The sequence below is a fragment of the Passer montanus genome, unplaced genomic scaffold (genome assembly GCF_014805655.1).
Source record: "Passer montanus isolate IOZ18808 unplaced genomic scaffold, ASM1480565v1 scaffold49, whole genome shotgun sequence".
NCBI lineage: Eukaryota > Metazoa > Chordata > Aves > Passeriformes > Passeridae > Passer > Passer montanus.
Genome location: NW_024369818.1, coordinates 5,113,732 through 5,137,384, shown reverse-complemented (window position 1 = coordinate 5,137,384; position 23,653 = coordinate 5,113,732). Strand labels below are relative to the sequence as shown.

Here is a 23,653-nt window from a genome sequence, read left to right as displayed (position 1 = left end):
ATGAAATAATTGAGCTGATTAAAGATTCCAGCACCTTCCCCATGGCTGGTGAAACTGGGCACAGCCAGGGCCAGATCCCCCATCTCAGTCTCCCTCCTCTCCCCAAAAAGGAGTTTCCTGCTGTTTTCACAGGGTGGGTGGTGCAGGGGAAGCTCTCACCATAGGGTGGTGCCCTGGGAGATGGTGGGTTCATCTTATCTGTCCCCAAATCATTGTGAAATTTTGAGCTGCTGAGGAAAGTGTGGCCAGTTTGCAGAATTTGTGCTCTTGCAGCTGCTGGTTCTGTTGTATCATCGTGGCAGGCAAGAAAAATAAGCAAATCCAACAGAAGTTGTGAAATAGAATAGGACTTGTAAAAGATAATAGAAGTTGTGAAGTAGAGCAAAAGTTAAAACACAGAACTGCTATGGAGAGTCCCTGGCAAAATCCACTCCTTGGAATCAAATACAAAAATGAATAATTACACATGAAATCCAAGCACAAATTCTATTAATTGCCACCCAGCCCAGTGCCTGTTTCCAAGGGTGCCTTTGGCAGTGTCTCCAGGTGAGGAGGAGAGCACTGCACCATCCTTTGCAGGTGGAGTGAAATTTCCACTGCTTTTTCCTTCCACAGCTCTCCACGGCTTCAGGAAGGGCTGAGGGAATGGCAGGGCTGGTGTGGGGCAGCAGTGAACCCTCCTGGCTGATCAGAGCCGAGGCAGAGTCACTGCCTTCCAGGTCCTGGGTGCAGGAGTGGGATCAGCAGGCACAGCCTGGGAGCTGTGCTCCGTGTGTGGCTGGGGATGTGTCCCTTGGCTGCTCCCCCCCGTGCCTGTGGGATGCTCCTCTGCCCCTCTGCTGCTCACCGATGCTCCAGGAGGAAATTTCCTGAGACAGGGAAGGACTCGGCTCCGACCATGGAGAACAATGAGGAGAGGGAGTGCAGCGTCAGCAGCACCAAACCTGGGTATCCCAGGCAACGCCAACACAAACAATCCCGGGATAGCCCGGTCCAGCCGTGCCAGGGACATCCCCTCTGTGCTCAGAGGGAGGATAACCTGTGCTGGCCCATGCAGCACCCAGACAAGCCCGGCATGGCTCCCTGTGATCTGCTCCAGCCTGTGTGTGAGGAAGTGTCTGGGACTCCTTTTCCACTCAGGCCATCAGTTTTTCCAGACAGCTGAAAGTTAATGGGCACCATGATTCCAGTGAGTAATCCTTGTGAAACCAGCTCTGGAGGAAGTCGCCCAGCAAAACAAATCCCGTGGCCCCAGCTGTGACGTGGAGCCGAACACGGGGTGCTCTGTATAAAAACCAGGAATCATTCCAAGGGAAACAGCACATTTCGGCTCTGCTGAGACATCACACAGAGGGCAGGGATGCAGAAAACTATCACTGGCTGCTTCTTCCAGCAATTGTAAGTATTTTTCCTTTTCAAATAAGGAATAGCACCTCATTACAGTTGGGATATTCAGTGCTAATCTGCCTTTTTAATTTGTTCTCCTCTTCTCTATATTCTTTGACATCGTTCCAGGAGGAATTTTGAAAGGAATTACTTGTTTAAGAGCAGGAGGTATTTTTGGGTACCCCTTAGATTACAACAATGTATTTACGACAAATAAGCAGTTATTATTATCTGGAATTTGGGAACTGTGTCAGGAGAGATTTCTGTAGAAATAAAAAAATAGCACACTGAAAAAACAGATTCATTTCGTTCAGGAAATCTTGTGTGATCATAAACTTGGATTTCATCTGACCAAAAACTGTCCAAGTGTCCCTGCCCCCAGGAATCCTCTTGTGGGTGACCTGAACCACAGGCCACAAGAGCTGCTTTGAAAACTGTAAATAAATGGGTGAAGCTCAGGTTTCCTCCTTCACTGCGTGTGGCCGTTCAGGAAACACTCAGGAAACAGCTCCCCACTCTTGTCCCCATAGCTGGTGTGATCCCACCTGCCCAGGTGCAGACAGAGGGAAGGGTTTGCTCTCTCCTCACCAAATGTCTGGGGCTGGTGGGATTTCCCAGCTGGAGGAAGCCGTGGATGGGATCCTGGCAGTGGGAGCTCAGGTGAGCCACACAGGAGGAGTTTGTGGCTTCAGCCCCTGCTTGTGCTCTCTTCCTGCACCTGCTCTTCACCCAGTTTTACCTTTCTCTTACCTGTGCAGAGGCTGTGTCTGACCAGGGCTGTGCCCAGGGCGCTCTCTGGCACTGATTTGGTGACAGGAGCAGGGACTGTGCCCTCACAGCCTCCTTGTGGGGTGGGCAGCATTCCCTGCCTCCTGCTGCCACAGCCCAGCCCCTGTCCCCATGGAGGGTGTGCATTGGCAGTGCCACAACTCTGCCAGGGGCCTCTGGAGCTCTCCATGGATGGAGCTCCAGCACCTGGGAACATCTCCCAGCTCTGCTTCATTCACAGGAGCAGATCAATCCAAACAGCACTTGGAGCAAGTGCCAGGAACTGGGATGTCTCTTCCCTATCAAACATGTGCAAATGCCTGTGTGGTGACCCATGGGGCTGCTCCTGATCCCGACCCTTGGCCAGGGGTGTCACCTGTTTTCTCACACTGTGCCCAGATTCCTTGGGAGGCACGAGGACAATCCCCATCCACCCACAGGAGATAAACATCTCAAACCCCTGAGGCAAAGGAGGAAATCAAACCTGGCTCTGCTGCATTCTGGATGACAGTTTTAACCCCTAAATTATAGTCTGGAAGAGGAGGAGGGAGCAGGAGGGAGCCTTGGCAGCAACCCTGCCTCGAGGGGCAGCCGTGGAATGAAGGGACAGACACCTCTGGCTGTCACCAACAGAGAACAGGAAGGCACCTTCCAGCCAGAAGCTCCAGCTCCTTCCCAAAGGACACTGTGGTGTTCAGAAAATGCCAGCAGCACTATGGAAAATGCTGAAGTTTCAAGCAGAGAGGATGGGAGAAACATTTTGAGCTCCTCAGGGTTCTGCCCTGGGCACCTCCCCTGGCTTCTCCAGCTGTTCTGGATTTCTAACGCTCCTACTTGGGCTCATCACCAAACCCTGGGGCGAGGTAGGAGCCAAAGTCCAGAAGCTCTGAGTTCAAACACTCCACATAGATAAGATCTGCTGTAAATCCAGCTCCTAAAACGAGCAAAGATCTTTATCAAGGCACGTGATTTATCTCCTCAAAAATATAATTCATTAAAATGGACACAGAAGTAGGTTGCAAGAAAAAAATATAATGACAGGACATCCTTACCTTTCAAAGGAGTAACTTGCTTGAAGATAAGAAGATAAATCAGGATTCAGCTGTACATGTCATGGCTTGGTTCTCCTCCTCTTGGAGCTGGGGACTTGCACGAGTTCCGTGTTGTGGGTTCAGGGTTTGTTCCATTAGATTGGAATTGCTTTGGTGCTCTGTATCAAAACAAAGGGCCAAACCAATAATGGAGTCATTAAGGGTGGAGAAGACCTCTAAGATCATTTGCTTTTGCCACAAAATGCAGAATCGTTTTCCACTTAATCACTGTGGGAAGGGAGGGTAGGATGAGCTGAGTCAGCTGAAATACAGGGAGAAATCTTTTCCTACTTCTTCCCCAAAGTAATCCCTCAGCAAGTTGGATCAAACATTTCAAAGACAAAGGAGAACAGGCACATGTGAATCTCAGATGAGTCAACCTGGTACCAGTCAAGTCTCTACAAGCAATGGGAATCCCAGTCTCAAAAACCTGTCTCCGTACATTTCATGGGAATCACTCGGGATTATCATCTTCCCATCATCCCAGCAAAATTAAACCAAGGTGATGACTTAAGCAAGCACTCAGACCTGCTGGGTAATGCACTGGAAAATCTCTGTAACACCAGCTCCAAGGTGCTGACATTGGGAATTCTGGGAATTTACATATGGAGATGATTGCTCAGTAGGAGGGAAATGGAGTTGCTACACTCGGCTCAATCTCTGAGGATCAGCCTCCTTGGAACTTCTTCAGTGACACCTTTTTTGAGCTGTTGCTCTTAAAACTGGTCACACACCTCAGTCAAGGCCTAAATTCTGCTGAGTTCCTTCTTGCAGTTCATGAAAACCACAAAATATGAGATCTCTGCAGAGCCCCACTTGACACATCATTCCTCAAATTCCTGAGAACAGAGCCTTCCCTCAATTTCCCATCCAGCTGTGTATGACTTAACCACAGCTTCACCTAGGCCACATTTCTTACCTTGCTCCTCCCTAAAAATGCCTCATGAAACAATATTGAAGTTCTTGAGAAAATTCAAGCTATGTGACACTGGCTGATTCCCACCTGTATCAGGATTGATCACCCTGATACAGGAGGAAGCTGGGCTCAATCAATTTGCTTTATCTGTGAGAAACCCACGCTGTTTTTCCTTATCTCATCTCTCTCACTTAGATAACAATTTCCTTGTTTATTTGTTAGAACTGAATTCAGTGATGATTTCAGTATTTTCTAGGAACTGCAGCTTATAATTTTCTGGCTCCTCCCTTTCAGAGACAGGGATAATTCACAGTTACACTCCTTCTGTGCAGGATTACAAAAATTATGCTGCTACCTAAAAATATCCAGGCACTTTACAAACTTCATTCCTATTTGTGATATGAGTGTGTAAATACAAGCTCAGATCCTGAGCTGGCATCATCTCCAAGCAGTTCTTGACACCAGAATGTGCCTGTACAAGCACAGGTCCATCATAATTTGCCTGGAATCCATCCTGCTAATTTTACATTTAATCATGGGGGTTTTTTATGTGTATTCCAGGTATTCTTCCCTAACTGGCATTTCAATGGAGCGAGACCACATGAAAGATCTCAGAAGATACCTGGCACTGAAGTATATCCAATACCTCGTCCTGTCTTCCTCCAATGCTGTCAGCACCCTCCTGGGCCTGCTGGGCAGCGCCTACACCATGATCCTCCTGCAGTCTGCCAAGGTCTCCTCCAAGTCCACTGCAGTCCTCATTTCCAGCCTGGCCCAGGCAGACATCCTGGTTTTGCTCAGCCTTGTTTCTGACGTGGTTTCAGGGGGTTTTGGTGCCGCTGTCCCTCCCGCGGCCTCGGCCGTGGCGCGGGTCCTGCTGACGGCCAACGCCCACGTGAGCTGCGTCCTGCTCAGCTGCGTGGCCTTGGAGGCCTACCTGATCACCTTCCTGCCCTCGGAGTCGCGGCCCCTGCGGACAGTCAGGAACGCCAGGCTGCTGTCCAGGGTGGTCTGGGCGCTGGTGGCCGCAGAGTGTGCCCTGCTCCTCGTGGATGACCACCTGAGGGCCGGCGGTGCCTCCGCTCCCTCCCGCGGCCCTGTGGGGCTCCTGTTCCAGCTCTGCAGCGCGGCCGCGGCCCTGCTCAGGTCCCTCAGCTACATCCTGGGAATTCTGCTGAGGATTATCAACGTCTACATCTACTACAAGATATTTTTCAGCATGTCTCCCAGGTCTAGACTCAAATCCAAGTAGGATGTTCCTTCTGGGAATGCTGGAACAACACAAGGCCCTTCAACACAATTCCATTTGGAAGCTGTTCAATAACCAGGACCAAGACCCACCAGGGAGTTTAAACCTTCCTGATTCCTGGTACTGTTGAGCTGTTATTGAGAAGAGTTTGGGGCCGAGGAGCCCCTTGGCATTAAGACACCACAGCTGGTGTGTGTTTATTTAGACTTTATTCACTGTAGAGGTGAAACAAAAGACATTTCATGGTTGTAAATCAACCCCACTGTTTTTTATATAAAAAGGGTGCTTAAATCCTTCCTCAGGGATCTGTTGAGCCAAGATTTGTGTAGTTGTTTACTGAAGGATCTATGTCCTAAAATATTCCTAACTCAGGTGACCCCAGGCTCTGCAGGTGGGATGGAGAGACAAGGTGAGCACCAAGATGTCCAAGGTGGGCTCAGGGCACCAGCCCCACCTGGAGAGTTCCTGGGACAGAGCTGGGCTGAGATGCCCAACCTTGGAACATTCCTGGAGGTGTTCTTGGGAGGTTGTCACAGCAAAGCAGGGAACAGCTTCTCTCACATCCTTCTTCAGAAATAAAAGGGTGGAAAGCTGGAATGCAGCTGTTTTCTTCAGCCCTAGGAGAGGGAGTTTGAGAACCCCCCTGTGTGGAGGGTTCCATGTACTGCATCCAGAGGCATCTCCAGTGATGCCATGGCTGTGGGTTTAGAGGCAGGGAGGGATTTGCTGGCATTAACAGAGCTGTCCCACCCACCCTGGCAGTGTGTGGAAGATCACGGCCACCAATGTCCTTGTGACCACACTGGAGCTTGGGTAGATGTGTGAGAGCTGTTCCCAGCCGGTGATTCCTGGGATTCCCTCAACAGTCTGGGGTTTTATCAGCAAAGCACAAAGTGTTCCAGATACCTCTGATGCTGCCCAACGCACACATGGCCGTGGGCACTTCCAAATCCTCCTGACTTCACATGGGACCTCCAGGTACAGGCTGTGGTGAGGAGAGACTGAACTTCTGACAGATGTTCTGTCATCCTCAGATCTTTCTTCTACCCCCAGATCATTTTGCCATCCCCAGATGATTCTGCCTTTCCCAAATCCTTGTGCCATTCCCAGATCTTTCTGCCATCCCCAACTTGTGGCTGCAACACCAGCAGCAAGTGCTGAGTGCTGACTTTGCTTCTCAGGAGACTCAAAAGGAAGCTCTGCCAAGGGCTTGGGATCAGTAAAAGCAGAGAGAAATGTAATCAAGTCAATTAAAGCCTTGGATGAACATTCCCAATCAAAGCTGATCCCGTCAGCAGGAAGGATGTCCTAATAACTTGATGCACTGTGATAAGCTGTTCTTGCTCCTGAAGCCTGAAGTGAGAGACTCCCAGGAGAGATGAAATGTTACTTGAAGTGCTGTAATTAATAAAAATGCATTTTGTTAAAGCCTGGACATTATTTATGTATTTTTTGCTGAGGTTCTGCTAGAGAGATCTAGAGGAGATTATTATTTTGTTACCACCCACATTGGCAAGGTTTTTACAGTGAACATTTAGACCACGTTTGACTGCTTGATTGGCTAAGAGGGTCAGAGAGAACCCAGTGACACCAGGGCTGTTCTATCTCCTGCTCTATCTCAGCAGATTCAGAGTTTTGCTGTGGTGCAGTTCCTGGCAGCTGGTCCCCCTCAGCCCCACTTCTGATCACCTTTGCAGATGGAGAGGAAACAAAACCCTGCACAGGATGATCAAAGTGATAAATGGAAGAGTTCCCCCTGCCAGCAGAAAGCCACCAGGGAAGACCCAGGGGCTGCTGGTGGTTTTGCAGTGCTGCTGATGGGTGCTGTGGGGGGAAGCCCTTCCTGCTGTCCCTCAGGGCCAAGAGCTGCCCTGTGCACACCCCCAGAAAGGGAGGAAGTGATTTCCCAGCAGAATGAGCAGCCTTTGGCTTTTCCCTTGGCTGGTGCCACCTCTGCACATGGAACAGCTCAGGTTAGACTCGGTGACCTTGGAGATCCCTTTAACCTGGATGATTCTCTGATGGCCCAGTGTCCCTCCTGAGAGCAGCTGGGGTTTGTGGCAGTGGTCAGGCCGAAAGGGAAGGAGACGTTCCACAAGGAAATTCTGGGGCAGAACACCAGTCCTGGAGAGATCTGCATGGCTGGGACACCCAACGCACTTTGCAGTGAAGGACAGACCCTCCATTCCCCCTGTTCACATCCTCATCTGAAGACCCCAAATCCTTGAAATAAAGAGCCTTTTGTACAGTTCAGCTAAAGCAGATGAGCTATTTTTATTTTCCACTTGGATATGATTCCCTGAGTCGATTTGGCTGGCTCCTGGTGGTTGATGTAGCTGTGGCTGTGGGGTCAGGCCATTCTCTGCAAAAGAGCTCAGAAACTCTCTTTGCCAAGAGCTTGGAGTCACAAAATCATGGAATGGTTTGGGTGGGAAAGCGTGGATCTAATCCACCCCCTGCCATGGCCAGGGACACTTTCCACTATCCTGGGTTTCTCCAAGCCCCATCCATCCGTGGATACTTCCAGGGATGGGACAGCCACAGCTTCTCCAGACCACCTGTGTTTATCTTGGAGTTATTTCCCGCACCAAACCCCCAATCCATCCTCTCCAGGACCACAAAAGCCTTTTCTGGGGAGCAGGGAGATGCAGCCATCTTTGCAAAAGGAAATTCCAGTGGAAGAACAGATGGGCAGATCACAGCTGGCATGGGGCAGCTGAAGGAAGGCATTTCCCTCTCACAAGAGGTTCTCCCAGGACATTGGATTTGTGTAAACTTTGCCTCTTGGAAGAAAAGTTATTTAGATTTCACTGCTTGTAAGAGAGTGTCAGTCAGGACTTGCATCACTGCAGCAGCACCATGAAAGCAGAAAGGTGAACTAAAAGATTTTTTGGAACAGATACATAAGGATGCCCATGAAAGGGAAATTCCCATGTCATAGGAATGACCAAAATCCTAAAATTAGAGCTGATGTTACACAGCATGTTTGCCTTACTTAATGATTAAGGCAAGAAAGGAATTTTTCTCCTACTTTTTCTGGGAAACCTCTTTCAAAGAAAGTTTGATAATAATCCAGGGAGAAGGAAAGACTTGGACAGGAAGGTGTTTTCCTACAACTTAGTCGTTTTTTAGAGATGAGTTTCCTGAAGCATCGCTAATCCAAACACTCGGATTTAGACCTCACACCACCCACAGAGCCGACTGAATTGAGGAGATGGGTTTCCTCCCTGCAGTAAATCACGTTAAAAGACATTGAACGTTCTCAGGAAATGTTGCTCTTTGAGATCAAAATTCCGGAAAATTAGGGGCAATTTGGTTTCTTCTAACAGACGCTGGCTCCATTTTCTCGAATCCACAGCCGTTTCTCCGAATGCCACTTAGAGGACCTCCGGGGGTGTTTAATAACCAAACCAAGCGCTCTCGACAGCGCAAGAAGGTGTTTGGCCCCGGCTGGGAGCAGTGAGTGGCCCTGGCCACCCCAACCACACGCCGTGTCCGACACGTCCCGTCTGAGGGCTCTTGGCTCTTGTTCCCGTTGGTGCATCATTCCTGGAATCGCTCCTGGAGCGCCGGGATCGCTCTCGCTTGCACATCGTGCCCTCTGCTGGGAGAGGCGGACCAAACCAGCCCGAAGGAAAACCGGCTTTGCTCTGGCACTGCCGGGAGACTTGGGGAAAAGCAAGCACAGGACAGGGGAATGGCTTTAGGATGGAGGAAGGCAGGGTTAGATGGATATTGGGAAGGAATTCTTCCCTGTGAGGGTGAGGAGGCTCTGGCACAGGGTGCCCAGAGCAGCTGTGGCTGCCCCTGGATCCCTGGAAGAGTCCAAGGCCAGGTTGGATGGGGCTTGGAGCAGCCTGGGACAGTGAAAGGTGTCCCTGTCCATGGCAGGGGTGGGACTGGAAGGGCTTTAAGGTGTCTTCCCAAGGGACCAGTCTGTGATCCCACAAGGGGGCACAGGAGGTCACAGCCAGCTCCACATCTGGTTGCCAAACACACCTTTCAGTGGCCACACAATTTCCCTTTGTTCAGACCTTGTTTGGGGACCTCTCCCTTGCACGCTGCAATTGCCAGGTAAATCCCCCGGGGCTGGTTATCCACTCCTTTGTGCCCGGGGCGGTTTGAATCAGGACAAGCCCTCTGACCTGCAGGAGGCATCCTGGATGGATATTTTACTGCAGAATTAGGGAAAATGGGATTGTGTGTGCTCTGGAGGCTGCTCCTGAAGAGCTGAGCTTTGTGTTCAGGCACACACAGCTGCGAGGATGGGACAGGGATGGACCAGGACTGTAACTGGGGGTGACACAGTCAATGTTTTGATTCCTTCCTTTCCCTCACACTGACCCCCATGTTTTCCTGAAATTAGGCTGGACAGGCATCCAAACCAGAAGCATCTGCTTCTCCTTTTGGCGTCAGCAGTGTAAATAAATTGCATTTGTGATGTTTGGATTCCATAAATCTATTGCTCTTGGCTTTTCCCTGAGCGTGCTGAGGAGCAGAGGGATGGAGTCCCGGGCTCTGATCTGTCTCCAGGCACATGGAAGCTTGTTTACAGAGCCGGGTGACCATGGGGAAGTGTGGGACTGCCTGTCCCTCACAGGAACTGTCATTTCCCCAGCCCTGTGCAGAAGCAGCTCCTGGAACAGCAGCTGGACCTCCCAGGGGCTGCGACTCCCACTTGCCAGTGGCCACCACAGAATGGTTCTGTTGGAATGGGCTTTAAAGGCCGTTTAACCCAACCCTCTGCATGGGCAGGGTGCCTTCCACTAGAGCAGGCTGCTCCAAGCCCCATCCATCACCTTCCGTGCAGCTCCAGCCTCAGCACCCAGGGCTGCCTCCCCTGGCTCATTCCCCAGCCCAGCTCGTGCTGTTGCCACGGTGGGGAGCCAGAATCCTTCGGGAAGGGTTTTGTCTGTCCAGCACAGCCCTATCCCCAGAGTGGGCTAAATCCCTCCTGGAATTTAAAAATTATGACCTGGGGCACCCAATCTCTTGCCAGCTCCAAGCCCTGGCAGGGCTGAGTTTGTTCCTGTTTGCTGCAAACCTGAGTTTGGGTGGAAAACCCAACACCTCAATGGTTTAAAACTCAGAGCAGATGCACCACCAAAGGAGGTACCAAACAATTATTTAAAATTTATTTCAGTTAATTTCTTTTTTCTTTTATTTTTTTAAAACAGTGGAGTAGGAATATTTATTATTTCCCTGGGTGAGCCATGAAAACTCCCCAGCTTCTCCCCCAAGGATTTTTAATGGGCATGAGAACACCAAAAAAAGGCATTTTCCTTGTAAACACCGTGGTTTGCTGGAATTCACCCCAGAACAGAACCCCCACTCAAGTGAAGAGGTCACACTATAAGCAGACACTTTACCATAGTTTACATTTTCAGATGGAGGAAGACACAGAAGCACAGGAGATTTTCCTCTGCCTGCTAAACAAAACCAGGGATGTGAATCCAGGTGGACACTGACCTCAGGGCTCCACTCAGGGCTGCTCTGGGGACCTCCAGGGCTTGCAGACCTTGATCCCACCTGGCCCCAATTCTGCTCCTTGTTACTTTTCTTAAAATCCCCTGTACCTTTTAGACATCAGAGCCAGAACCTGGCAGCTTTTTTCCAGTCTCCTTTCCTTATGATGGGCTGTTAGCCTGTCATAACTCTGAGGAAGAGGAGGAGGATGAAAAACAGGAGGAGGAGGAGGAGGAGGAGAAGGAGAAGGAGAAGGAGAAGGAGAAGGAGAAGGAGAAGGAGAAGGAGAAGGAGAAGGAGAAGGAGAAGGAGAAGGAGGAAGGGATGCAAACCCCATTTTTCCTCTGGGCTGGAAGGTGGATTATGCTTCAGGCCACCCTCCCTGAGCCTGGGAGTATTTTCTGCCCAATTTTCAGTCTTGGGGCTCCAAACCTCTCTGTTGATCACCTACACAAGGAATTGCAGATTTGCCTGTTCTGTGGCTGATCCAAGATGCAGGAGAAGCTCAGCCTCAGGAACATACAGGCACTGCAGTGTGGAGGGGTGTTATTCCAAGGGCGAGCTCTGCCCAAGGAGATAAATAAAAAAGAATGGGAAAAACATCAAAAGCAGAGGGATTTTCTGTGAAGAAAAAGGTTTTTCTCCAAGGAGGCTGCAGTGAGAATGAGAGGGAGGAGGCATCAGGAGCCTCATGGAGCTGCTAGCTTTGGATCCAGGCAAAATCTGCTCCTCACTGAGGTCAAAAGTTGTATTTGCTTTTGAGAAAAGCCTCGGAGCTGCAGCTCCTTAATCCAAGAGCAACAACCCCGCGTGCCCCGGGGAGGAGGGAGGAGGGAGAGCATTTCAGGCTGAAAGTGAGATGGAATAACTGCAAACCCCCAGTCGTGCAACACCCCCCTCCCAGCGGGGTGAAGCTGCCAGGACCTGCCGTGCCAGGGCTCAGAGACATTTTAATTGGTGCAAAACCCGAGGAATTGGGATTTCTGACACCAGGGCTGGATGCTTGGCCACAAGGAGCTGCTCTCCCAGGAATCCCAGTGCTCCAGAGGTGGATCCTGGGCTCAAAGGCTGAAGCACAGCTTGGGATCTGATTGCTCCAAGTGCTCAGAGGAAGGGTTGGAAAACAGCTTAAAATCTACCCACTAGAAAGGTGAGAAAACTCCTCAGATTGGAACTACAGAATGGCTTCAGCCTCCTTTCAGATTCCTGAAAAATTTCAGGCTCATCCTGCTCTTTTTCCCACCTTCCCTTGTGTGGAAAGCAGCTGACATTACTTCTTTAATAATTTGAGTGTAAAAGACTCAATAACCTGTTTTAAAGTGATTTTTGAATTCAATTATCTGCACGTTTCATTGACAAGGCAGGAGGCACAGAAAGCAGCTGGAAGAAGGAAGGCATTTTTGAATACCTACATGGACAGAGAGCAGAGATGAAAAGCAGATGTTGGAGGCAGCTGTGTAAAACAAATATTGAGGGGGCCAGAGAAGAGATCATAAAGAAATAATATCCCCACTGACACCTCCCAGAACCATCCCTAGTGCTGGTCAGAGCAGGTTTTCAGGCAGACAGGTTTTTATCCAGTCAGGTTTTGGGGCAGTCAGGTTTTTATCCAGTCAGGTTTTTTATCCAGTCAGGTTTTTAGGCACCACCTTTTGCCTCTCTCCTAAAGCTGTGCCAGTCTGTAGCCACATCAATATCCCAAAACTGCCAAGAGCCCCAAAAAGCATCACTCCAACCTCCTGTGGGTCTGGGTGATAGCTCCACCTGCTGAATCTTGGGAATCTCACCCTCTCCCCTCACTCTTCTCTCCTCATTCCATGGGATGTGCTCACGTGAATTATGGTCTCCCTAAATTTTCCCTAAGGACAAAGAAATGAAAGAAATTAATCCCAATTTCTACTCTCTTCTTTCCTGGGAAGGGGGAAAAAGCCACAAAGGGGGAAAGAAGGGATTAATTAGTTGCAAAATAAAAGATCTTTGTTTTCCCTAGAAAGCAAGCCACGTTTTGTAACCTTTTTCATTAAATCCCTCAAGATGATTGCTGTTGTTGTTCAATTATGAACAGACACCTCCAGGCAGCCCTTCCCTGCCTCATCAGAGGCCACTCTGCTGGTGACAGTGGCAGATGTCAGACCCACACCATGTCCTGCCCCTCTCAGTGCCCTTCTCACTGTCACAGAGTCAACCAGAAATGTCCACACTTAGGAGAAAACTGTCCCCACATTGTCCCCACAGCCAGTGGCCCTTTAGGATGGGGCACATTGCCCTCTAAACCCCAGCCCAGGCTCATGGAACCATTCAAGCTGAAAAAGCCCCCTGAGATAATGAAGTCCAAGCATTCCCTCAGCACTGCCAAGCCAGCCCTGCCCCAAGTCCCCAAATGCCACATGCACAGCTGTGCCATGCCTGACCAGCTTTGTTCATGGAAAAACCAGGGGGAATGAAGCCCAGCCCAGCCCTGTAACAGAGATAATGCCAATGCTTCCGGAGGCTTTGGAGTTCCACTGTAAATCACCTGCAGAAGTCAAAATTAGGGCTTGGAAGGAAATAAAAATGACTGGTTTTAGTCCAGTTAATTTTTTTCCTGACTGATAATTCTCCCTTGCTTTCACAAAAGGAACACAAATGTGTTACCTGTTCATAATCCAGCTTTGGAAAGTTCTGTTTGCTCCTTCCTCCAATCAAATCAGAATTCCCAATCAGACCAACCATAAATTCATCCTCTGAGCATTTCTGATCAATCTCCACACTCAGTCCAGAGCACAGGCCTGGTGCCAACTCCAACCTCATTTAAGCTCCCTCAGTCCTTCCCCAAGGAAAGTGATGGTGAAAGGGTGTCACAGAAAGATCTTAATTCCTTTTTTCCCAAGATAAAATTGAGAAAAGATAAAACCAAGCTGTGGCAAGACCAAACCTTGATCAGGCATTATTATTCCAGTGTAGATTAGGCCTGACCCAAACCACCAAGGAGCTCTTGCCCTGCCTGGAGAGGCTTTCAGCACAAAATGATTTCCCACAACTGGATGTGAAGAAAGGAAAAATCCACTTTTCTCTCCATTTGTCCCATTTGCCTTCCCCAGCCCCGTGGATGTTACTGGAGAGGAATGTGCCTTAAACAGGAGGGACCATCAGGCCTTCCCCTGCCTCATTCAGGCCCTTCTAAAGCCTGGTGATGGTTTCAGCCCAGATTTAATACAAAGCACAGCAATAAAACCATTTTTCCTTAATAAATAAAACCTATAATAACCACAGTCCTGCTGCAGAGATTAAATACATAAAATTAAATTAAATTAAATGCTGCTGCTGGTGATTAAATACATGCCAAGACACTTGGTCCTACTCAATATAAATAAAACTTTATATAATATAAATATTGAGCCCTACTCAATATAAATAAAACAAGTTCCTGAGTCACAAAAATGCTTGTCAAGGCAGGTTTCTCTTTGACACAACTGCTGAAGATGACACATTTCCTTGTCTGCAAGCATTCTCCAAGGAGAAAACTTCAGGCAATGAAAATAGTTTGGCATTTCACCAAGTATTTAAAATATTTAACAATGACCTTGAGAATTAGACAAGGATCCAGTTAAAGCCCTGGTTTAAGGGGAAAAAAAGGACAAAAATATGTTTCCTTGCAGAATGTGGTCCTGATGTGTGTTTACTGCAGAGCTTATCTCAGCTATGCTCTGGACACAATGAAAATGAGCTTAAAAACAAGGGAAAAGGAAACAAGTTTAACTCCTTGTCTTAGGACTACCCTGTGACCCAGGGAATTAATTGAATTTCCAGAATACCTGATCACTTCCTTCCAAACAGACAAACAGTCTCAGAGCAAGTAGAGGGACTAAATCTTATGCTGATATGGAATTGGGAATTTTTTTATTCATGAAAAAGATCTTTGTGGCTCATTGCTGGCCCAGCAAATGAGCCATGGCTCTGCCTTGGACAGGAGCACTCCAGGCAATCCCAAGGGAATATTCCAAAGGCACCAGCTCCTGTACTTTGTGGATGAGGGCAGATCATGTGGAAGAGCCCAAGGATCAGACCAGAGCTCTCTGCTGAGTGCATTTCTCTGCCATTTATTATTTCCAAACAAAAGTACAACTTCAGCCCATTTTAAGGCTGATTTTGCACAAGGAGTGGAACTGGAGTGTGCTGACCTGGGTGCTGCTGGGCTGTGTTGTCTTCATGGCACAACTGCTCCTTTCCTGTTTCATCAACCTGAAAAACAGCCCCTGGAGCACCAGGTGTTTCTGCTGCCTGGGTTTTGTGGTCCAACAGACAGGAAAAGGGGTTTTTGCTGGGGAGATCCCATTAGTCCCCACACACCTGCGTGTCTCTTTGTACAACGTGTGTGCCCCTTTTGTGCTGAGAAGCTGGGTCATCTCTTCTTCCCATCCTATGGGGTCCTCCCAGATTTCCTTGTGTTTCTTAGCAGGTGCAGCCCTGGAGGGAGAGCCCCCAGAACATTCCCAGGAGGTGAAGCTGTGCTTGGTTAGACTCCAAGGAAATGGAGGTGGAAATGGGGAGTTTTCACAATTCCAAGGTGGAAAGCCCAGAACAGGGAGAGAGGATGGATGTGATGGCCCCTGGTACTCTGTGCTTTAATCTCTGCTACCATTTTAATGCATTATTAACTGACAGTTCCTCACTTATTTCCCAGAAATGCAGGAATTAGAAAAGAAAACAGAACCATTTTGTTTTGCCAGCACATGAATGTTTGCTTCAGTCTCTGCATTTAGGTTTGGCTTTTCACATTGAGAGGATTTTCCCCAGCTCCCAATCACTCAGTGGTGTTCTTCCCATAAATTAATGGGTTTAGGAAATGCCCAAAAGCTCCCAGACTTCCAGCCACAAAGAAAGATAAACCAAATCATTTAAGTTATATTATAATTGCCACAAAATGCCCTTTGTGTATTTAGAAGATATGTGGCACTTGGGGACACGGTTTAGTGGTGGCTGTGGCAGTGCTGGGTTAAAGACAGAAATTAAAGAATTAATTAAAGAAACCCCTAAAGCAAACAATATCTTTTTTATTATCTTGTACCTCTTTGGAGGCTGTAGGAAACCACGTCATGGATCAACACTCCAAGTATTATTCAAACAAAGATCAAAACAAGCTCTCCAGACCTAAAGAGCACATCCAAAGTTATGCAAACAAGCCCAAGAAAATCCAGCCATGCCAGCAGCCCTTCCAGGGGGCTGTTCTTCAGCTGAGAAGGGTTTGGAGTAAGTTGGGTCAAAAGAAGGTAGAAAAGGAAAAAGATTGGCAGAACTTAACCAAGGTCTGAAACTGTGAGACCCACCCAACCTCCTGGCAAGATTCCTCACCATCTTCATAATTCGACATTTCCAGTCTTACAAGGACAGGTTGGACAGTGCTTGGAGCAGCCTGGGATAGTGGAAGGTGTCCCTGCCATGGCAGGGGGTGGAACAAGATGAACTTCAAGTTCTCTTCCAACCCAAACCGTTTTGTGATTCCATTACTCTTAATTTCCTTTAATTTCTGCAAAACAGACGCATGCCCTGCATTTATTTTCACCCATATGTGAATTATTTTTTAGCTCATTGGGTGTGTTAATGGTTACTGTTGTCAATAACAGGGTTTCCAAACAATTTTTGGATGACTTTGTGAACTGGCTGCCAGCTGGACAGAACTTGGAGCCGAGCTCCAACTTTCTAGTAAATGTGTGTCAAAGAAAACGAGATTTCTTAACGGACATGGAAAGTTTTTCTAAGGTTTTCTTTGATTTTTCCCCCTCTATCCTCAATTTTGGCATTTGACATGGATCCACCTGGACTTGCTGATGGGTGGCAGAACATGGAGTGTCACAAGAACGTGCTCAAGATGAAACCCACTTCAGGCATTGCTCAGCAAAGGAGAAGCGACACAGAGACTGCACAGAGCAGGCAAAGACTGAGCTTGTCTTGGTTGTTAAAGCCACACATTCATCACCAGGAGAAAATCAGAAATTCCCTGCTCCAGGAGCGTGGGGAGTGGTGCTCTCCCTGCAGCTGGCAAAGCTGGCGGGTCCAACGTGCCAAACACGTCCCCCTCGTGCTGGGAGATAAAGCTCACGTTGAGGGAGCACAAACAACAAGGAACAGCCACACGAGGCTCCGTTAATCACTTCCATGTGCCCATTATTAGCTGGGAGGGCTGAAAGGGAGGGAGAGATCAAGCAGGACAGGACTGATTCAGAGTTTTCAGCAGCAGCACTATGGATCTTTATTAAATCTGGAGTGCGTGAGCTGAGCTGGCACCTGCTCCTCTACCATGGGTGGGATGAGCATCCATGTGCCAGAGGAGGAGGCATGGAGTCATCCCCAGCCCTGGAGTACATCTGTGGGGAGACACCTACAGCCACCCAAAATCTGAGAGCTCTCTGCCCCCAGAGGATTGTCCCTTGTCCCAGCCAAGCTGCTGTGTTCTGGCACGGCTCCACCACATCCGTCATTCCTACAGGGACCCAACACCACGACAACAACAAGTCACTGGGAACAGCTCAGTGAGGCCAGAGCGCCCCGTTGGTGGTTGTCAGTGCAGCTCTGCCCTGCACAGTGACGTGCAAGCACCAGGCAATGCTCCCTTCAAGCTATTCCAGCAATTTATCCCTTAGGACAAATGTATCAGCCGAAAACCACCAGTGCTTGCTGCAGCTGCGGGGCGGGCTCTGGGAAGTGCTTTATGGCTCTGCCTAAATATTTGGGTTTCTGCTCTCTCCATGCTTCCATCAGGCTGCTAATTACCCTGTGAACATAGGAATTCCTCCTTTAAGGAGATAAATGAACTCACCCCGAGCAGCTGCAGGGGATCAAACATGGCAAAGACACCCAGGGCTTGGAGGCAGCTGCCCAATGTTCCCGCTTCCCACCAAGGTCTCTCCTCAAGTGAGGCAGAAGAAAAGGCAAATGAAGGTCTAAAGCAAGCAACGTCCATTTGCTGTTTCCTGATTTAATTTAACACAGGCCTGGCACACTCCAACTTGTCTGAGGGATTTAGGTGAGCTCCTCACCTTGTACCTTCTCTGCTGGGAAGTGATTGCTTCCCGTGTTTCAGGTCAAAATCTCCTGTGGCAGCATGGCACATGTGAGGTTATGGAATTATGGAATGGTTTGGATGTGGAGTGACCTGAAAGATTTTTCATTTCAAACTCCTGCCATGGGCAGGAACACCTTCCACTAGCCCAGGCTGCTCCAAGCCCTGTCCAGCCTGGCCTTGGACACTTCCAGGGATCCAGGGGCAGCCACAGATTCTCTGTTCCAGGGTCTCTCCACCCACACAGCCTGGAATTTCTTCCAGATATCCCACTTAAATCTCACTTTCTTAATCCTAAAGCCATTCCCCCCTGTCCTGTCCCTCCAGGGAAAGTCCCTCTCCAGCTCTCCTGGAGTCCCTTCAGGCCCAGTAAGGAAGGTTGTTCATAATTCATTTATTTAGGGGGAGATAAATCTGTGAGACCAAGATCCACGTTTGCATTAGAGAAGCCTCCAAGCTAGAATTGCAGGAATAGTTAAAGAGTTGCACAATCACATTGTATGAAAAGCAGGAGAACACATTTGCAGTGACCCTCAGGAGACAGAGTTTGGCAAAGCACTCAGTGCTCTTGGTGAAGTAAAACATGCCCTGCAATCCTTTTTACTGATGATATCAAGTGTAATATTCAATGGTCTTCAGAGGCTGAAAGCTGCTCTGCTGCTTTTGGATTAAAATGAATTGATTTGACTTTAAATTAACAGCAGATGACTTGTGCGAATGTTTATTTCCATATATTCAGCTTTAGACTATTTGTTGTTCTTTTAAAGTGCTAGAGCTGAAGGCAGCATTCCCTGGAGCTCCAGGTAGTCAACAAAACCCATCATAACTGACATCCAGCTCGGCCATCCCATGGCAGCACCACTCCAGCCCCCAAAATTTAGAAGTGCAGGCTTGAAAATAAGCAAATGCTCAACTTCTGCCAAGGGTTGGGTGTGGGTGAGCACGTGCTGGAATGTTTTGCTGACTCTGAGCCCAAGTGCTGCTCTGGCAGAGGGCAGCTATTTATAGCACAGGTGAGTCCCACCCACAGCTGATCCAGCACTTCCCAAAATCCTGGCAGAGCTGGGAGCTGCCAAGAGCAGCAGGAGCTCCTCAGGCTGGGATGAGGGAGCCAGGGCTGTGTCCTGCTCCTCCACACCCCGCTGCAGGTCCCCAGGGCTGGAAGGGATCTTCCAGAGCATCTCATTCCAGCTCCCTGCTGTGGGCAGGGAATCTTCAACCAGACCAGGTTGATTTAAACCCCTGATCCATGGCTTGGGTTTTCACTGGAGCAAGGTCAGGGAAGGGCTGTCCCCCACCATTCCATCACTCCTGCCTCAGTCATTCCCAAATTTCCCACATGGCTGCAGAGCTGCACCTGCCAGAGCCCCTCTCAGGCTGCTCTGAATCCCAGCCCAGCAGCATCAGGCTTAGGGATGCTCCTGTGGTGCCACAGCTACACCTGGCTCCAGCCCTTCCTTTGCCAAACTCCTGCCTGACCATGTCCAAGCACTGAACCCAGCAGAGCCCCTGGCAGCTCTGCAGGGAGGGTTTTACTCTCCTTCCACTGCCTGTTGTGCAAGGTGGAGCTTCTTGCAGGGATGAGTAGGTGACATCTCCCACTGCCCCTGGCCCCAGAGAGCAGGAATTTACTGAGCATCCATGTGGAATTGTGGGCCCATTCCAACATTCACAGAATCACTGAGGTTGGAGAAGCCCTCCAGGACCACCGAGGCCAAGCTGTGCCCAATCCCCAGCTTGTCACAGCCCAGAGCACTGAGTGCCACATCCAGTCCTTCCCTGGACACCAGAGATGGGACTCCAAACCTCCCTGGGCAGCCCCTGCCAATTCCTGACCACCTTTTCCATTGAGAAATTCCTTCTGATGTCCAACCTGCATCTCCTCTTTTTCTCAGGCAACAGCAATTTATGGAAATGAAGGGCAGGTAGCACCTCTTGTCTCCGCTGCGTGTCCTCCTCCTCCACAGGCTCCAGGCTGCTCCTGGCAGCTCTGAGACACCTGGACACCCCCACCACTAAACCAGGAAAGCCACCAAGGGCTATTTATCATCCCAAAGGCACCTGTGGGCTGTAGGTGGGTGATGACACTGCTGGGTGAGGAGAGCAGCACAGCCTGTCCTCTCTCCAGCCATTCCGTGCCTGCCTGCACGGTTTGTGCTCCCTGCCCTGGGCACGGGCTGGAAAAGCAGCCAGAGGAAAGGCAGGAAGAGCTCCTGCTCTCCATGGCAACACCCAACAAACTCTGGGGGCTGGGGAGGCTGCCAGAGCAGGACGTGACCTGGGCTCCTGGGTGAGGTCCAGGGGTGCTCACAGCTTGTCCTGCCTCTGCAGGGACACCGGGGCTGGACAGAGTCCCTCAGAGTGGGAACACAGCAGGGCTGGCACAGAACAGCCTCCCCTGCTTCGTTAGCCATCAGTTAATTAGCACAGGATGAGCTGCCTCAGCTCCAGCCGTGGCACTGCCAGGGGACACAGGAACACCTGGCAGGGCCAGGACCTCATCATGGCCCTGGGAATAGCTGCAGTGTTTGTTTCTAACACAAACCTGTTTGCAAATGCAAGCATGCAAATGAACACAAATCTCCCAGGAACCAGAGAACCATGGGATCACTAAGGTTGGAAAAGTTCATCCAGTCCACCTGTTAATCCAAAACTGCCACTTTGCTACTAAACCATGTCCCAGAGTGACACATCCACACATCTTTTTAACTCTTCTAGGAATGGTGACACTCTGGTCAACCTATTCCAATGCCTGACCACCCTTCCCATGAAGAAATTTCCCAAATATCCAAATTAAATCTTCCCTGATGCAACTTGAGGCCATTCCCTCTCCTCCTGTCTCTGTTCCCTGGGAGCACAGCCCGACCCCCCCAGCTGTCCCCTCCTGTCAGGAGCTGTGCAGAGCCCCAAGGTCCCCCCTGAGCCTCCTTTTCTCCAGGCTGAGCCCCTTTCCAGGTCCCTCAGCTCCTCCTGGTGCTTCAGCCCCATCCCCAGCTCTGATCCTTTCCCTGGACATGCTCCAGCCCCTCAGTGTCTTTCTCATCATGAGCAGCCCTGACACCGCTGTGAGCCTGTAAAAATGTGTTCAATTACCTGCCTTCCACTAATATAAAAAGCCAGGAAAAAAGCTCCTGGAGAAGTCTAAGTTTACCTGAAAATCTAGCCAAACAGGTTTTTCTCCCTTTTTTCTGTGTGCTGCTGTCATGAAACGAGTTTGAATGTGGAGGTATCAAGTTCGCAGCAGTTTAAATGTTAAACGTGGCCTGGAAAGGCAGAGCTTTCTAAAAGCTTTCATTGAGCCTTGTTCTCCCCTGCGCCGTCTCCCCTCTTGTGGCACAGGAGGCCTTCCACAAGTGCTCTATTCATGGGGACCCTGGCCACCAGAGCCCCTAAAATGGCTGGGCCAGCCCCAGTGGCTCGACCTCATTAAAGGGTTTGTGTTTGGGGACGTGCTGTGGGTGCTTTCATCTCCCAGACTCTGCTCGGGTTATTTTTACCCATCAGGTCGGAGGGCTGAGCCTTTGCCCGGCCACTTCTCCGTGCCCTGGCTGTTTGTGGAGCTGAGCCCAGAGCCAGAGCAGCCTCAGTGCTCAATATAGCTCCAGAACCCTTCCAGATTTAGGAAAACTCACCCAAACAAACAAACCCAAAGGGGTTTGGGCTGAGGGAAAGCCTGGGGACAAAGGGCAGCCACCAGCCCATCTGCTCCTGGTCGTGCCATGGGGAGCTCTGGTGCGCAGATTTTGCTGTATTTGTGTTCCATGGCTCACTCTGTAGGGTTTTTATTTGCTGTATTTGTGTTCCATGGCTCTCTCTGTAGGGTTTTTATCTCATTTGTGCTGGTTTGTGTAGGATTCCCTTCTGGTTCTTCCCCAGGAAATTCTCCCTGGGAGAAAAGGAGCAGAAAATTCCTTTCTCCATTCCCAGTTTCCAGCCTCCCTTCAGAAAACAGGGACACAGGCATTGTCCCCTGTGCTTCTGCCAGGCTGAAGGCAGCTCTGTCTGGAGCTGGGAATTGCATCCCACTCCCTCAGAGGCTCCTTTCCCCAGCTCTGCTCCCTGAAGATGCTTTTCCCTGGATTCTGGCCCTGAGGCTATGCCAGGCTTGGTGCCAGATGCATTTTTTTTCTTGCCTGTGGATCTCTGGAACAAAGACAAGCCACGTGCCAGGAGCACAGGTTGAGGTTTTCCAGGTGAGGAGCTGGGTTCAGCCAGGCTGCTCCTGATGCTTCCCTGGGGCTCCAGGGATCCTGAACATGCTCCTTGTATTTAATGTTTCAGATATCTCCAGGAGTGACAGGAACAGTCACTGAAATCAGCAGGGAGAGCTGGGACCCACATCTCAAACCTCTTTTTCTCTGCACTCTAAGGGTCACTGATAACATCTCCCAAATTTTGTTCAAAATGTCATTTTCTCAAATTGACCCAAGAAACTGCATTGGTGTCACTTGAGGAGCCCTTTGACACCTGGTGAGTTATAAAAAGCTCTCAACTGGAGAACCTTTCTTTACAAAGACTTAGCAAGTTTTTCAAGCTCTGTTTTTCATCCTGTGCACCCAAATAGAGTGTCAGCTTGTGGAGAAAACGAGATGAAAAAATACAGAGAAAATATACAGAAAATACATTTTCTGGTGCAAAAATCCAGCAGACAACTGAAACTGTGGCATTTCTGAACTTTGGAGGGCTCTGTTTGCAGCCTAAATCGATTCCACTGCTCTCTCAGACACCAGGTTGAGCTCAAATTCTGAATGACACTGTGTGAAGTCATTGTCATTGGTAGAAGCAACTTGCACAAGCCAAGAAAATGGTCCCAAACCCTCATTTGTGTCAAGGCAGCTCTGTAAAACACAAATATTTTTTATAAAATCTTTCTTATCCTTTTCCAGGGGGATCCTACCACACCTGAGCTCTTGCCCAGGCTGTGCAAATCTGATAATTGAGGCTCAAACCTCAATATTTCAGTGTAAGGTGTGTGGGGAGCTGTTGGTCTGAATCCCAAACAACACAAAGAGTTGCCAGTTGTCCTTATCCAGTGTGGCCAATCCATGGATGTGGGTGTGGATAAAGTGACACCATCCCCTGGCAGGGACAAGGGACCCACAGCAAGCCAGGGAGCCTTTGGGAGTTATCCCAAACTCTGGGAACACAAATGCCCACCTGCCAATGACAAGCTTCAAGCTGTGGTTGTGGCAGCTCCAGGATGTGCTCCTTGAGCGAAGCTTTCCCTCAGAATAGAACAAAATGAATCCCAAGGAACAGTCAGATGTCTCACAAGAGAAAATACACACTTTTACAGTCAGGTTTCCCCTTGTTTTCTCTAATCCAACCCAGAAATCTCCAAGGAAATAAATTTCTCAAAGCAAACATTTTAGAAAAATTAATATAAAATACCCATCAGTTCTTCCAGGATCACCTGGCATTTTCCACATCTTCTGTTAAGATTTCTGCAAGCCTTTCTCTGGGGGCTGAGTGTGTAAAACGCTGCTTGTACCTGTTCCCCTCCCAGTAACTTTGGCCCAAAGAGTAAATTGGGATTCCCTGCTGGATCCCTGGGTGGAGGAGAGGCCTCCTGGGATACCTGGCTACCCGCTGCACGAGGGATGACAAACCCAGCAATGACGTCTGGATTGGGAAAAAGAAAACATCAGGGAATGTCAGAGAGCAGCAGCTGGTAAATCCATACGTAGGAAAACAAACAGGGCCGAGCTTTGATTGTCCAAGTTCACAGCAGAGGTTAC

The 23,653-nt window shown here is 49.3% G+C and overlaps 1 protein-coding gene across 1 annotated transcript; it reads left to right on the top strand.

The window, feature by feature from the left end:
- Positions 1-1,301: 1,301 nt before the first annotated feature.
- On the top strand, positions 1,302-6,800 carry LOC120508735. The gene is made up of 2 exons (XM_039722618.1): positions 1,302-1,398; positions 4,723-6,800. Exons 1-2 carry the CDS (start codon positions 1,361-1,363, stop codon positions 5,411-5,413), a joined length of 729 nt encoding a protein of 242 aa, XP_039578552.1. The 5' UTR covers positions 1,302-1,360; the 3' UTR covers positions 5,414-6,800.
- Positions 6,801-23,653: the final 16,853 nt, after the last annotated feature.

Coding starts and splice junctions, on each gene's coding strand:
- LOC120508735 (XM_039722618.1), top strand. CDS start 1,361: ATGCAGAAAACTATCACTGGCTGCTTCTTCCAGCAATT. Junction 1,399..4,722: donor GGCTGCTTCTTCCAGCAATT/GTAAGTATTTTT, acceptor TGTGTATTCCAG/GTATTCTTCCCTAACTGGCA.